Source organism: Pipistrellus kuhlii, unplaced genomic scaffold (assembly GCF_014108245.1).
Source record: "Pipistrellus kuhlii isolate mPipKuh1 unplaced genomic scaffold, mPipKuh1.p scaffold_m20_p_1, whole genome shotgun sequence".
Taxonomy (NCBI): domain Eukaryota; kingdom Metazoa; phylum Chordata; class Mammalia; order Chiroptera; family Vespertilionidae; genus Pipistrellus; species Pipistrellus kuhlii.
Genome location: NW_023425404.1, coordinates 28,541,378 through 28,556,714, shown reverse-complemented (window position 1 = coordinate 28,556,714; position 15,337 = coordinate 28,541,378). Strand labels below are relative to the sequence as shown.

The 15,337-nt window shown below is 41.8% G+C and overlaps 1 protein-coding gene across 4 annotated transcripts in view; it reads left to right on the top strand.

Annotated features, from left to right (window-relative positions):
- The window catches only part of GNG2 (G protein subunit gamma 2), a 107,624-nt gene extending 102,666 nt beyond the window's left edge, over window positions 1-4,958 (top strand). For all 4 annotated transcript variants that reach the window (XM_045580752.1, XM_045580754.1, XM_036436871.1 and 1 more), the window contains one exon: window positions 1,742-4,958. In XM_045580752.1, coding sequence (XP_045436708.1) covers window positions 1,742-1,870 — 129 coding nt within the window. In that variant the 3' untranslated portion in view covers window positions 1,871-4,958. The remainder of the gene's footprint in view (window positions 1-1,741) is intronic.
- The last annotated feature ends 10,379 nt before the right edge of the window (window positions 4,959-15,337 follow it).

Here is a 15,337-nt window from a genome sequence, read left to right as displayed (position 1 = left end):
GTTCTTCGCTTTCATTTAGAGGAGCCGAGACAAGAGCAGCATGTTTCCTTTCATTCTGTCATAGTAGCATTTCATAAAGATGCACAAAGAATGTTAATCAACCTTTAGAACTAGCCCTACGGTTGAGTAGTTTGTATGTGGATGGCTGTGACATAAAGGTCCAAGGTCTTTTTCTGCTGGGCACTTTGCTATATGACATTGAATAACCCATGCAATGTGCTCGGCTTCCATTTTTCATTTGTAAAGGGAGGGTAACAGGTTCTACCTCGGATTATTGTGTAGATCAAAAGAGAAAACTGGAGTCAATGTCTGGAACAAAATAGAAGCACAATAAAAATACTTTATAACCAACCTAATGTCTATTAAAAAGATACTTAAGCCAAAAATATAACAAGAGACAAAGAGGGTCATTCTATAATGATAAAGGGGTCAATCCATCAAGAGGATATAGAAATCATAAATATATATGGACCTAATATTGAAGCACCTAAATATATTAAGCAAATAAATATTAACAGATCTGAAGGGAGAAATAGACAATACAATAATAGTGGGACTTTAATACTCCACTTATAACTATGGATATATCTTCCAGACAGAAAATTAGAGCAAATGTTGGACTCAACCTTCATATTAGACCAAAGGAACCTCACAAATGTATACAGATTATTTAATCCAACAGCAGCAGAATACACATTCTTCTCAAGTGCCCAGGGAACATTTTCCAGGATAAGTTCAATATAATAGGTGACAAAACAAGTCTTAGCAAATGTAAGAAGATTGAAATCATACCAACAATCATTTCCAACCATAATGGCATGAAACTAAAAATCAGTAACGGGAGGAAAGCTGAAAAATTCACCACAACTAAGGTTGAGGGTTCATTTCTTTCTCTCTCTCTCTCTCTCTCTCTCTCTCTCTCTCTCTCTCTCTCTCTCTGTCTCTTAAAAAAAATGATAAAGACATTCTCAAGTGAGGATTGAGAAAAAACACAGTCTAACCACAAAATTAGCAAAAGGAAGGGAAAAAAAACCCAAAGATTAGAGCAGAAACAAATGAAGTGGAATCCAGAAAAACAATAAAAAAAGATCAATGAAACGAAGAGCTGATTTTTTGAAAAGATAAACAATATTGACAAACCTTTAGCCAGCCTAATAAATAAGAGGAAAGATTCAAATGAGTAAAATCAGAAAGGAAAGAAGTGACAACTAACTTCACACAAATACCACATTTAAAAAAAAATCTTAAGAGAATACTATGAAAAATCAAATGCCAATAAATTTGATAACTCACTTTCAGGGCTGTACAAATGCAGAGTTGAGATTTGCATGACCTTGACTCTGTAGATCAAAAGAGAAAACTTAAGTCAATGTCTAGAACAAAATAGAACACAATAAAAACATTTTATAAGCAACCTAATGCCTATTAAAAAGTAATATTTAAGCCAAAAACGTCTCCTTCAATGTTGTGCTCTAAATGCCTTATTCCCCTCATCCTTGCCCTGAACCCACTTGCAACAATCCTGTGAGGTCAAGATCATCAACTCCCTCCTTGGTAGATGGGGAACAGAGGCTTATGGAGGTTGAGTAGCTTGCTTCACTTGCACTTGAGCTAGTAAGTGGTGGAGTTCGGATTTGAACCTGAACTCTTGAGGGGAGTTGGACCCCAAAGCCTGGGCCTTGGCTGGCTACACCGGCATCAATGCCGCCTCTGAAGTTTCGCTTGTTGTCTTCCTTTCCAGGTATCTAAGGCAGCTGCAGACTTGATGGCCTACTGTGAAGCTCATGCCAAGGAAGACCCCCTCCTGACTCCTGTTCCTGCCTCAGAGAACCCATTCCGGGAGAAGAAGTTTTTCTGTGCCATTCTTTAAGTCTCCATGAGGAAGCCGAAGAGCCTCGGGGCTCCTGGGACACTGATGTAGAGTTTTTAGCAAAGTGGGCACCTTTCCAGTCCACAGCATTTAAGTAGAGGGAGGACAACCACCCCGGAAACTCCAGGCTATGCATGTTTAAGGAACTGGTCCCCTTTATGACAATGAAAGCCAATCCACACCCTGAGTTAAGAGCTCTGATACCTGCAGAACTGCCTGGAGGAGGGGACTGTGTAAATTTAAAATCCGCGTCATTTCTTTCCTGCTGTCCCTCCCAAAACGTCCTATTTCTGCATCATATTAAAAAAAAAAAAAAAATCAGACAGCTGAACTGAGCGAAGATACGTATGACCTTTTTGGAATGGATATTGCCTTTAGATGCCCTTTGATCAGCTGAGTTGTCCAGTGTAACCGAGGTTCGGTTTAATGGCGTTGATGTCTAGTCCGTGTGCCTTCCGTCTCCTTTTATCTTTCTCCTTGACCCTCCCCCTCCCCCCTCCCCATTAGAGTAGGACAGAGGAAAGGCTGGACTTGTCGGTGAGACTGAACTCCAAGAATGTACAGGGAGAGATTCCCCGTGGTTTATCCTCATGGTGATGACAAAAACAATGCCGGTTGTCTGTGTTCTCTTATCACTATTCCTAACATTTGTACATGATAGCTTTGATTCTGCAAGTTAAAGTAAATCATGTGTTGTGACTGGTGCTTTCATATATTTGTGACAATTTTTGAGTAATACTGCATGAAAATGTCCGTGTTAACATCCATTCAGAAGTTTTGTTGTTTTTCTCTAACGTTTGGAAAAGGAATGAGCGAGAAAAGAAGCTGGGAAAGAAAAAAAAAAACTCAGTATCTGGAAAATTGAGATAACTTTTGCACCTAAGCTACGGTATGCCTAAAACACCTCCTAGTTTTCCTCTCAGTGTACACACCTCTCTAACATGATTTCCAGAATCCAAAGCATTTGGGGTTTTTTCTGGGATGCTCTTTATCCAAGGCATCCCTGATAAAAACCCAAAGCAGGAGAGGTAAGAATCCATCATGGTTGGGAGGTGTGTTTGTCACAGAGTAAGAGAAAATTCCTTCTTTCCCTGAATCTCAGAAATTCTAGATCTAAAGAATTCCTTCTGTGATTTTAAGAAAAACATGCCCCCTCTTTTTTTCAAGTATCACAAGAAATGAACCCATGACACCAGAGAAAACCCATTCTCAGAATTCCTGCTGTTTGCCCTCCTGGGAGGAGAAGCAGGTGTGGCCTCAACAGCCACCTCCACCAGTTGAGGATCAGCCTTCTTTTGCCACTGAGATGGTCTTTGGGTGCCACTCGCCTATTCCCCCCCCCCCCCACTAGAATCTTTTCTTTGTCTTTGTTCTCCATCTTGTTTGTTAGAGTCTCTCAGTCTTTATTGACAATTTTCTCGCAGCTAGAGCCCTCTCGTCCCAAGAGGTGGCCGTGAACGTGACTTTTCATCAGTAATGGGAGGCCCTGGAAGCCTTTATCACTTTTTTTCTGTGCCATCTCCAGGCTAAAGAGAGCCTCTCTTACATCTTCTCATTTGCTTCAAAATCCCAAAAGACCATTTCCAAATTAACTGTATTCTCCTTTCTTTCCTTACCCCCATTAAAAAACAAAGGATGGAGAGGAAGGAAAAGAGAAGATAAAAAGGCTTACTATGCCAAGGACAGATTTTGAAATAGACTTGGTAAATATTCCCCTTATTCCCTTGTTATGGGCATGCTGGTAAAAGCATAAATGCATCCAACTAAAGCTCATACCTGGGGTGGGCAAAGAGAATACTGAAATATTTGTGCAAGGAAATGAATGCACTTCTGCTCTGTTCAAACTTTGGGATTGTGTTACAGTCAGTAGGACACAGATGAAGATTTAGAGGAGAAAAACCCTGGCAAAGTATGCATTAAACTACATTGTTGTACCATTAGCTGAGTAATACTGTGGAATCAGCAAAAACCATATCCATTTGTAATATGAATCAAAATATGAACTGAAAATATAGTCACAAAAAAACAAGTGTGAATAAGCACTCTTTGTTGGCAATGGCATCTTTATAAGACCCTGATGGTTTTCATAATCCATGCCATTTATTTTTCTCAGAAAGACTATTTAAATTTTCATGTCAATCTAGATCTTTAGGGCAATGAAAATGGAATGAAAACTCTAGGAAGCACCACAATACAGCTCTGGTGATTCAAAATAAAGGAAGTCCCAAACTTCATGTGACTTTGGTTTGGAAAGGAGAGAGAAGATAGCAAATTCACAGTCCATCTAAGTTTAAGGAAAGTATTTTGGCTTTTTCATAATGGCATGTCCCACAGTATGGAATTATAATACCAGAGTTTTTATATGAGTTTTGGCTTATTGATAGTTTTACTTATTAAAGGGGGGGGGGTTATTACTTATGCCTCTGAAGAGCTTTACTTCTTTTAGAAATTCAACAATCATCTTCACCAGCATAATTTTATCTGAAGGGGAAATTAATTTAATTATTAAAGATCCTAATTTCGGTGTATAATGTATTGGATAGTAATGAAATCTCCATAGAATTAGTTAACCAGTAAGAATAACCCTCATATTTAATAAAACAAATTTTTGCATCATTCTCAATATTAACTCCAGTTTTATTTCTTTTAATTTTAAACCAAATATTATTTTATTTAAATCAGAGGTTGTAAATAAGTATTTTGATCTGAGGCTAATTTGATAATAATATTTGAAAGAGAGTGCTTACCAAGGAAAAATTTTAAACCATTTCTTCATACAATCATCCACAAATAGAAATTTGAGAAATCAGCATGCTGTCTTAAGGAATATTTGTACTCTTTCTCTCTGAAAAAAATATTTGCTTCTAGCTGCTCCTGGCAATGGTGAATTGTTACATTGTGAATATACATCAATGTTTTCCCAGCCTAAAAATTGTTCACGTTTTTCCTACATAAGATCCATGGAGTGTGTCTTTCGAAGAGAGGGAAATACAGAAATGTTAAAGCAGGGAAACCTGAATGCGATGTGTACATTTTCATCCAACATGGACCATTTATTTGTTTTAATAAATGGAATTTTCAGACTCAATTCATATGCAGTCAATTTCATTGCAAAGTCCTGTGGACCACCTCGCCCATCAGTTAACCTGAGAAGGATAATGACACGTACAGTGGATGTGGAAGTGGGAATTCATTTATTTTCTTTAGGGTTTGGTTCATAGAGGTCCCCTAAGGAACAAAAAGCACACACGAGGCTCTTTACAAGCCTTTCTCCCTGGTGTCTACAGCTCAGGTACAGGGCATGGGCACAGAGGAAGGCGATGGGGATGCATCAGAGCTCTGAGAGGCTAGACCCGTGGTCCGCAAACTCATTAGTCACAGAGCCAAATATCAACAGTACAACGATTGAAATTTCTTTTGAGAGCCAAATTTTTTAAACTTAAACTTCTTCTAACACCACTTTTTCAAAATAGACTCGCCAAGCCCGTGGTATTTTGTGGAAGAGTCACACTCAAGGGGCCAAAGAGCCACATGTGGCTCGCGAGCCGCAGTTTGCCGACCACAGGGCTAGACCATGAAGACAGATGAGCTGCATTCATACTCTCACATGCTGTAGGTATGCCATATGGGGATTTTTCTTAGGAAAATAAAAAATAAACAACAGACCTGGCCAGTGTGGCTCAGTTGGTTGAGCATTATCCCATGCAGTTTGACTCCCCATTCAGGACACAGGCCTGAGTGGTGGGCTCGATTCCCAGTAGGGGGTGTGCAGGAGGCAGCCAATGGATGTTTCGCTCTCTCCCTCTCCCTTCCTCTTCCATCCTCTCTCTCTCAAATCAATAAAAACATATGAAAAGAACAGAAAGTATTGTTCTCCATTAGCTATTTATAATTTACCCTTGAACAATGCAGGTGTTAGAGGTGCTGACTACCCTCTCCATGCAGTCAAAAATCTACATATAACTTTGCATTCCCCCAAAACTTAACTACTGATAGCCTACTGTTGACTAGAAGTCTTAGCAATAACATAAACAGTCAACTAACACATATTATGTATGTTATATGTATTATTAGTGTATTCATACAATAAAGAAATCCAGAAAGGGGGGGGAGAGATATTAAGAAAATCATGAGAAACAGAAAATACTGTAATACTGTCCATATTTATTGGGGGGAAAAACCCCCGTAAATCTTTGCAGTTGAAACCTGCGTTGTTCAAGGGTGAAATGTACTAGGTAGCTCTTCGTAATGCCCAAGGGAAGACACAGCCCATGTGAATAAGCTTGCTAACTCCTACAGCTCAAGAAGTGGTCCCTGGGAGGGAACATGTAACCACGGGTGAGAATGTAGGCAGCACCTGGACATGAGATGCTGAGGAGGAAGCTGGTGGATTTCAGCCCTGCTCCTGTTCTGTGGAGCCCCATGGGAGGATTGCCTCCAGCTCCGGTTCTTTAATAAGCTGGTCGCGTTTTAGCGCTCACCATGACGTGGGAATTGGAGCTGGGTCAGCTCCAATCCACAAATTGCAGATAATTTGCCAAGGGAAATCCCTTTCCCTTCGGTTCTGCCCCAAATCTACATTTCTTCTATTTAGAACCAGGAGACTCAGGCAGAGTTTATTTTTAAGGAAGGGGGTCACGGGCTCCCGGGCCTTTCCTCGGTGAGAACACGGGTTTCTCCGTGTCTGTGAGAGCAGCCTGGGGGAGGGCCTGCATCTCCCACTGAGGTGACAGGAAGATCGTGCCTGGCGACTCCAATCCCTACCATACACAAGCAAACATGAGCTCCTCCAGCATGAGCTAGACAATCAGAATCACACCCAGAGCTCCCTGGTGACCGAGGCAAGCCCTTGAACCTCTTCATGCTGCCAAATGGGGATAAGAAGATCTGAGTCACTTGCCTCAAAACCAAATGAAAGAGCAAGTACAGGGCCTCATGAAGGAAGAGATGATGAGGTATCAGTACACACTGCTGTATAACTTTCAAAGAGAGGGAAAGACTAGATAGTGCTATCTCACCTCTTGACTCACCTATTTTTATATTATTATTATTTATTACCCTGTTTCCCTGAAAATAAGACAGTGTCTTATATTAATTTTTGCTCCCAAAGATGCGCTAGGTCTTATTTTCAGGCGATGTCTTATTTTTCCATGAAGAAGAATACGATACACATTTATTGTTAAAGGAAAATAAAGGAAATGTATTACCTGTATATGGTATGGTAGTACGGTAATTGTCAATACAAACCAGACAAACTGTGAATCCTACAGTATCAAGAATTTACTCATTTATTCAATGATAATCATGTCATCATCTTCTGGAACATCATCATAACAATCCAATTCCTGAATTTCCTGGTGAATTTCTTGTGACTCCATTTCTTTCAGAATCAGTGGACCAAATCTCTCATGTTTAGCATTAGCACTGTCTTTAAATGAGTACTTCTTGTCAAGGTAGCCTGCTCGCAGTGCATTTGCAATGCAACTGTCAGTGATTTTCTCCCATGAATTCTTCACCCAAGTCACAACTTCTTGCAGTTTGGGTTTCACAAAGTTTACGGTAAATTAATTTTCATTCTGAGACAGAGCCTGGGAGGGCCTTATTTTCAGGGGGATGCCTTATATTTCACTCAGAAGGAAACCTGTAAGTAGGTCTTACTTTCGGGGAAACACGGTATTATTATTATTTTTACCTCCATGGCCCCTGATTGAGACCCTCACAGCCTTATGTCTGAGTTCCAGCCACAACCGCTGGTGTGACCGCTCTGACTCTCATCTCCTCCCCTCTAAGCCACCCCACTTACCACTGTGTACAGTCATCAGGACCTGTGTGTGGCACGTGGCAGGAAATTAACTGAAACTGGCTAATAACCAGATGAGCTCTGAAATAGGGGTGACTTCAGGCTCAGCGGGATCCAGGTGCGCAGGTAATGTCATCAGGTGTCTCTCTCATCCCTTGGCTCTGCTTTCCTCCCTGCTGGTTTAATTCTCAGACACACTCTTTCCCTGCAGCATCGGGATAGAGTCAGCAGCCCCAGGCTTACATCTCACCGATTTAACAATCAAAGGAGAAAGATAACAGCTCCAGCAAAAGTCCCTGGCCGTATCTGTGAAATGCTTCCTAAGACTCATGCCCATCTAACCCTGAACCTAAGCACAGGAGTAAGGTCCCTGTGCCACACCAGCCCCATGGTGGTTCTCAGGAAATTGAACTGCTCCTCTTAGAGGAGGAGAGATCAAAGGTTAAAGGCAAAAACGAGTGGTGCCGAACACAGCTGGCCAGACCCGCTGATGCAACCTCAGGTTTCACTACGCTGAAACACAGAACAGAGTGTTCTGGCTCATGGTGCTCTTATCATAACATGGGTCCCCTCTCAAACGCCTGGCTGTGGAGGCCCACCCTCCTCATCCTATCTTGTTTTCTAAACTCTCTTCTGATCCATCTTGCCTTCTGTGAGTATAACATTTATAATCCTTCCTCCATGCCTTTGCTTATGATGTTACCCCTCTGGAATGCCGTTGCTCAGCTCCTCGAGAACATAAATCTTGCCCATTTCTCAAGGCCTTGTCTGAATTTTGTGTTGTCTATGAATGACTGCAGGGAATACGATCTCTCTCCTCTCTTAACTCCTGTTTCCCTTGTTATCAGCCTCACATAGTTTAGCATTTGACTGTGTTTGAGGCCCTCAGCTGCACTAGCCATATTTTAAGTACCCAATTAGCCCATGTAGCTAGTGGCTACGGTATGAGACAGCGAGACTACTTTCATCATTGCAAGAAATTCTATTGGACTGTGCTATTCCAGAGCAATAATTAGTAATCATTTTTCCACCCCATACAACTGACCAAATATGACTTTTCCTTATGACCAAATTTCAATACACACACACACACACACACACACACACACACACACTCGTGGGAATAGTGAAAGTACTATAATAATCTATATATATATATATAAGGCTAATATACAAATTGCCCCCTCAGGCGTTCGATCAGGAGACTGTGAATTCGATTGCTCACTATGATGTGTGCTGACCACCAGGAGCAGCATAGAACAAAGGAAGGCCCCAGCCGGCAGCCTGTAGCTGACAGCCAGGGAAGGAAGGCCCTGGCTGGCAGCTGGAAGACTCCAATCTGCCCTGATTGCTGGCCAGGCCTAGGAACACTACCTGTGCATGAATTTCATGCGCTGGGCATCTAGTCTACATTAATAAAAGAGAAATATGCAAATTGACCATACCTCTACGATGCCCATTAGCCAATCAGGAGTGAGTATGAAAATTAACCAAACAAAGATTGTGGATTAATTTGCATATGCAGGTGCAGAGCAGCCAGGCACCAGGCGGGGCAGGACGCCTGCTATGAGCGGGAGGGCGGGGGGCAGAGAGAGCCACAGGAGTAGCGCTCTGGCCCAGAGGGAAGACTTGCAGACTCCCAGGAGGTAGCTGGGAGCAAAGACTTGTAAGGCTCCTGAGTGGCCTGGAGAGAAGACTTACAAAGGCTCCCGGGCAGCCGGGAGTAAAGCCAGGGAAAGGAAGGCCTGTTCTTGCACAAATCTTTGTGCAACTGGCCTCTAGTCTATATAATAAAAGTCTAAGCAACCATTACAGTGAAATTACCAGAACAACGCTTCCTATGATGCACCCTGACCACCAGGGGTCAGACACTTAGTGCAGGAGTTTTTCCCTGGTGGTTAGTGCACTCCCACAGTGGGCGCCCCACTCAGCCAGAAGCTGGGCTCACGGCTGGCAAGCACAGCGGCAGTGGTGGGAGCCTCTCCTACCTCCACAGCAGCACTAAGAAGCAGCAAGCAGGCAGGTGGTAAGGAGCAATGGGTCCCAGACTGTGAGAGGATGCAAGCCAGGCTGAGGGATCCCCCCACCCCACCCATGCACAAATTTTGTGCAGCAGGCCTCTAGTCTATAATAATCACAAAAAATGGCCAGAGGTCATGGTCAATCATACAGGAAGAAACAGGCTGTGGGTTATGTATCATTCCAAAAACTGTTCCCCTGTCTCTCATTCAAGAAAGTGCAATGGTAAAAATCATGATGATGATAATAATTACAGCAGTAGCAGCAACAATAAAGTGAGCATTTATTAAGTACTTAACTATGTTCCAGGCACAACACTAAACCTTTTACAGACACTTTAGTGAATACTCACAATAACTCTATAATATGGGTATTATTTATCTCATGACAGCTCACTATGGTGTGCACTGACCACCAAGGGATAGCATGGAATGAAGGGAGGCCCCGGCCAGCAGGTACTGTGTCCCATGTCACATCTGGTGACCCACTTCTGACTTCAGCCACAGCCGCACTCGAGACTTCTGTACAAGCTCATTCTTCGCCCTGGGGAAATTAGTGCCCGGGGGCAATCCTCAGACAAGGAGGGACAAATGTCTCAGGCACCTACCATGAGAGGATAATTTGGAATATATATTTTATATTTTTATTGATTTTCCGCAGAGAGGAAGGGAGAGGGACAGAGAGCCAGAAACATCGATGAGAAACATCAATCAGCTGCCTCCTGCACACCCCCCACTGGGGATGTGCCCTCAACCAAGATACATGCCCTTGACTGGAATCAAACCTGGGAACTTTCCGTCCGAAGACTGACACTCTAGCCACTGTGCCAAACTGGTTTCGGCCTGGAATATGTTTTATGTGTTTTTTTTTCAGAAGGTCTCTGGAGGGATTGAGACTCAATTATCCAGAATAGTAGCCAGCCCAATAACTCACCATATTGGTCTTTCCTTTTCATTTTCATCTGTCTCATTTTCTTTCTTCCTATATCTCTGCTTTCTGGGATCACTCTCACCACCAGCCCAAGTCCTTGATTGGCCTCTGCATTTCCCCTGGTGGTATGCACGTTGTGTGCATGCAGTGGTATCTGAGCTGGGATTCTGTGTGACAGGCTAGGGTGGGATACTGCACAGTGCTGGGGACAGGAAATGGAGACTTAGGCTAATTCAAGCTCATTTTACAACTGAAGAATTTGAGATTTAAATAGGCCATTCCCAAATTTTATATTGATACTAAGTGGGGTATCAAGGATTTATAATATACCTAGCTGTGTCTTGATTCTAAAGATTTAACTCTTAACTACTATCTTATAGTAAATGTGAATGCAAGCAGGTAAGAGGGAGGCTATAGGAAAAGTTTTGAAGTTGTATTTATTTATAGACTAGAGGCCTAGTGCATGAAATTTATGCACAGGTATGGTCCCTAGGCCTGGCCGGCTATCAGGGCCAATAAGGGCCTTCCAGCTGCTGGCCAGAGCTATCCTTCCCCAGCTGTCAGCTGCCTTCCTTCATCCTGTGCTGCCCTCTGGTGGTCAGCGCATGTCATACTGAGCAATCGAACTCCCAGTCAAACTCCTGAGTTGAGACTTTGCATATTAGCCTTTTATATTGTACATATAGACATATTTATTATATATATATCAACTGCTCACTATGATGTGCACTGACCACCAAGGGGTGGCATGGAATGAAGGGAGGCCCAGGCCAGCAGTCAGAAGGCCTCAATCGGCCCTGATCGCCAGTGAGGCCTAAGGATCCTACCTGTGCACAATTTTCATGCACCAGGCCTCTAGTATATAGATAAGTAGATTGTTTGTTAAAACTTCAAACCTCTGAATCATTTCTCTGGAATAAACAAATCAGTGTACTCCTTGTTAATATTTACCTTTTGTTCACTGTGGTCACCTGATACCTTGCACAGAGCATATCACCTGGTATCTAGGAAACAGTAAAAGGAAAATCAAGAAGGGTGATTTTGGCCTGGCTAGTGTAGCTCAGTGGTTGAGCTTCAACCTATGAACCAGGAGGTCATAGTTCTATTCCTGGTCAGGGCACATGCCTGAGTTTTGGGCTTGATCCCAATAGGGGGCATGCATGAGGGCTCCCAAGTGATGATTCTTTCTCATCATTGATGTTTTTCTCTCTCTCCCTCTCCTTTCCTCTCTGAAATCAATAAAAATATATTTGAAAAGAAGGGTAATTTTAACAGGGATGGTCTAGAATCTTTTTTCCTTCAGGACTTTGGGAGAGAAAAGTTTCTTCCCTTTCCAACAACTGTTCCAACCCCTGCTCTGTCATCTCAGAGCTCAGGGACCCTCCAGGGTCAGAGTGGGGGTCTGAGTGGCAATGGAGGATTCCATTTGAGAAGAGTATCAGGAAGAATCTAAGGACAAAGGCCCTGCCAATGCAGCTTTGAGGTCTTACCCTGAGCTTCTCTGGGAACAGATAAGAATGGTGCTCATTTCCTTCTCCCACCCCCATTCCATTTCCTGTCCCCAGCCCTGTGCAATATCCCACCCCAGCCTGTCACACAGAATCCCAGCTCAGATACCACTGCACGTGCACAACGCACATACCACACTCAGGAGGAAAAGCTTACTGTTCAGAGTGCTCAAGAAGGCAAATAGGCAATCAAAAAAAGGATCAGAATGAGTCATGGTCAATCACAACAAATGACCAGAGGTCATGGTCAATCATACAGGCTGTGGCACGTCTCATCACCAGAAATGACAACTCCCACCTGCAGCTTATCTTGGTTTACTTAGCAGTTCTCAGAGTGTTTCAGGAAGTCTTGAGGGTCCCCGAGATCCTTATTTTTAGGGGTGGGAGGCCCTGCTAGATCACTATTTTTATACTATACTATGTTATTTTCCTTTTCTACTCTTATGTTCTTATTTTATGAGTGTGAGGAGCTTTTGGAGGTTAAATGATATTGAAGTCACAACAGATAAATGCAAATACACATAGGAGAATCCAACAGCCTACCAATAAGCCAATCATTAAAAAGAATTGCAAAAATTGAAAACAGTACCACTCTTCTCACTATCATTTTTTTGTTAGGGAAAATATATTTATAAATATTAATATATTCATAAAAATGTAAAAATGTTAGTTATGTTAACATGTAATTGGTTTGTTGTAGTTATTTTCAGTGAATTTAAAAATGCATATTTTTTAAATCTTAATTTTCATTTCCAATATGGTAAATAGCAATAAATATGTCCCACATGAACCAAAAATCTTAATAATTTGTGGGCATTTTCAATAATTTTAAAAGTGGGAAAAGGTCTTTAGACCATAAAGTCTGAGAACAGCTGCCTTAAAGACAGTTTTCTAGTTCCATTCCCTATTTTGCAGATGGGAAAAGGTGTCATTCCAAATGGCATAGCTGTTTAGTGACAGGGCAGTCAGGGAAGATGACTCAAAAGGGCAAGACAGAAGTGTTTCAGGTTGTCATCTTGGATGCTGTTCAAGTGTTTTCTAGGAAAGCATTCATGAGCACAGTTTCACAGTTAAATAACATGCTAAGAGAAAATTTTCCACAGAAGTAAAATTGTGACTCTCCTACAGGTATAAAATGAACACATATCAATGATTTTTATTTAGCTCACTTTTAATAAGGAAGCCAGGCAGATGTAATAACGGTTCAAATCCAAAGTCTAAAATCAGACACTTTTTTTACATCAGAAACAATGGAGTAGATTTGCAAAGGGATGCAACACTGGCTTCTTTCACAAAAGGGAAGAGAAGGCATGGAATCTCCATTAGACTGAACTTAATTGCATGACTAAAGCAAGAACTACTTCATGCCCACTGGCCAGTGAGGCTCAATGGTTGAGTGTCAACCTATGAATCAGGAGATTACAGTTGGATTCCTCATCAGGGCACACACTCAGGTTGTGGGCTCCATCCCCAGTGTGGGGTGTGCAGGAGGCAGCCATCAATGATTCTCTCTCTTCATTGATGTTGCTATCTCTCTCTCCCTCACCCTTCCTCTCTGGAATCAATAAAAATATTTAAAGAATAAAGTTATACACACACACACACACACACACACACACACACACACACACACACATATATATATATATATATATATATATATATATATATATATAACAAAAGAACTTCTCCACACTGTATCAGTTATCTACACCTCACAGAGTTATAAAGTCACTCAAAGGCAAGGAAAGGAGCAGAGCCCCCATGGAATCAGGATCAGATAACATGGAAGAATGTGCTCTGAGCAATGCATAGCTTCCCCTTAAAGCACAGGTTTTTCTCTACAATTGAGATTCTCTTAGGTGACAGGCACCAAGCTAAGCTAAGTAAGTCAGAAAAACAGGAAGTTGGTGTGTACCCTGCTCTCAAGGATCTTACAATCCAGTCTACTACTATATGCTATAGACAGGACATTCGTATCTCCATAACAGGCATATGTCAAAATCCTACCCCTCAATTTGATAGTATTTAGAGGTGGAGACTTTGGGAGGTGATTAGATCATGAGGATGGGGCCCTCATGAATGGGATTAGTGCCCAAAGAAATCCTTCATCCCTTCTACCAGGTGAGGACACAGCAAAGTGACAATCATTATGGACCAGGAAGTAGCCTCTCACTAGACACCAAATCTGCTGGTACCTTGATCTTGGACTTCCCAACCTCCAGAACTGTGAGAAATAAATCCCTTCTGTTTATAATTCATTCAGTCTATGCTACTCTATAAGAGCAGCCCAGATAGACTAAAATACCATATAACCCATTACTAAAGTTGGAGTGGACCCCTTTTCTCATATATCGATGAGTTATTTCTCAGGGTTCGTCTCAATCTTCTGGTAATAAAAGCTATAATTATTTAATGCCTAGTGTGTTTCAGGTTCTTGACATCCTATAGCTAATGTTACCTCCTCATCTTGCAGATGAGGAAAGAGAAGTTAAGTCCCAGACATACCCAAGATCTCACTCAGGAGGACTCTGGTTTCACTGGGTCCACTTTCACGCTGCCCCTAGTTCAGTGCTGATCCAGCAGAGCTTCTCGGGCAAAGCATGCATTTTGCAGTCAATATTCACACCAGAAAGAGCATTCATTATGTTGACTCTTGAGAATCATGAGTTTTTATTAACCCCGAACTCAGTCCAAAAAATGTTAACAGCTCTCTGCTCAATAATAGATATAATAATGACTTCTAAGAGATGTTTTGGTTAATTCATCTTTCTTAAGCAGGAGTTAGCCAATCATAGGCCATGGGCCAAATCCAACTGGTTTTGTAGAGCCCACGAGCTGAAAATGAATTTTATATTTTTAAAGGGTTGAGGGGGGAAAGAAAGACACATGATATTTTGTGACCTGTAAAAATTATAGGAAAGTCAAATTCCAGGGTCCATAAATGAAGTTTTATTCAACTACAGCCACACCTGTTCGTTTTATATTTCCTGAGCTTGATTTCAAGCTACAAGGGCAGAGATGAGAAGTTGTGACAGAAACTGTGTGGATTGCAAGAGTGAAAATACCTATTATTACCAGAAAATAATTGCTAACTCCTGGATAAGAGTGACTTTCTACGCGAATGTTAAGAATAACTTCTCAGGAACCCCAGAATAAGTCGTTCTGAAGGGCTTCGTGATGACACGACCCAAATGTGTCAGGTTTCAG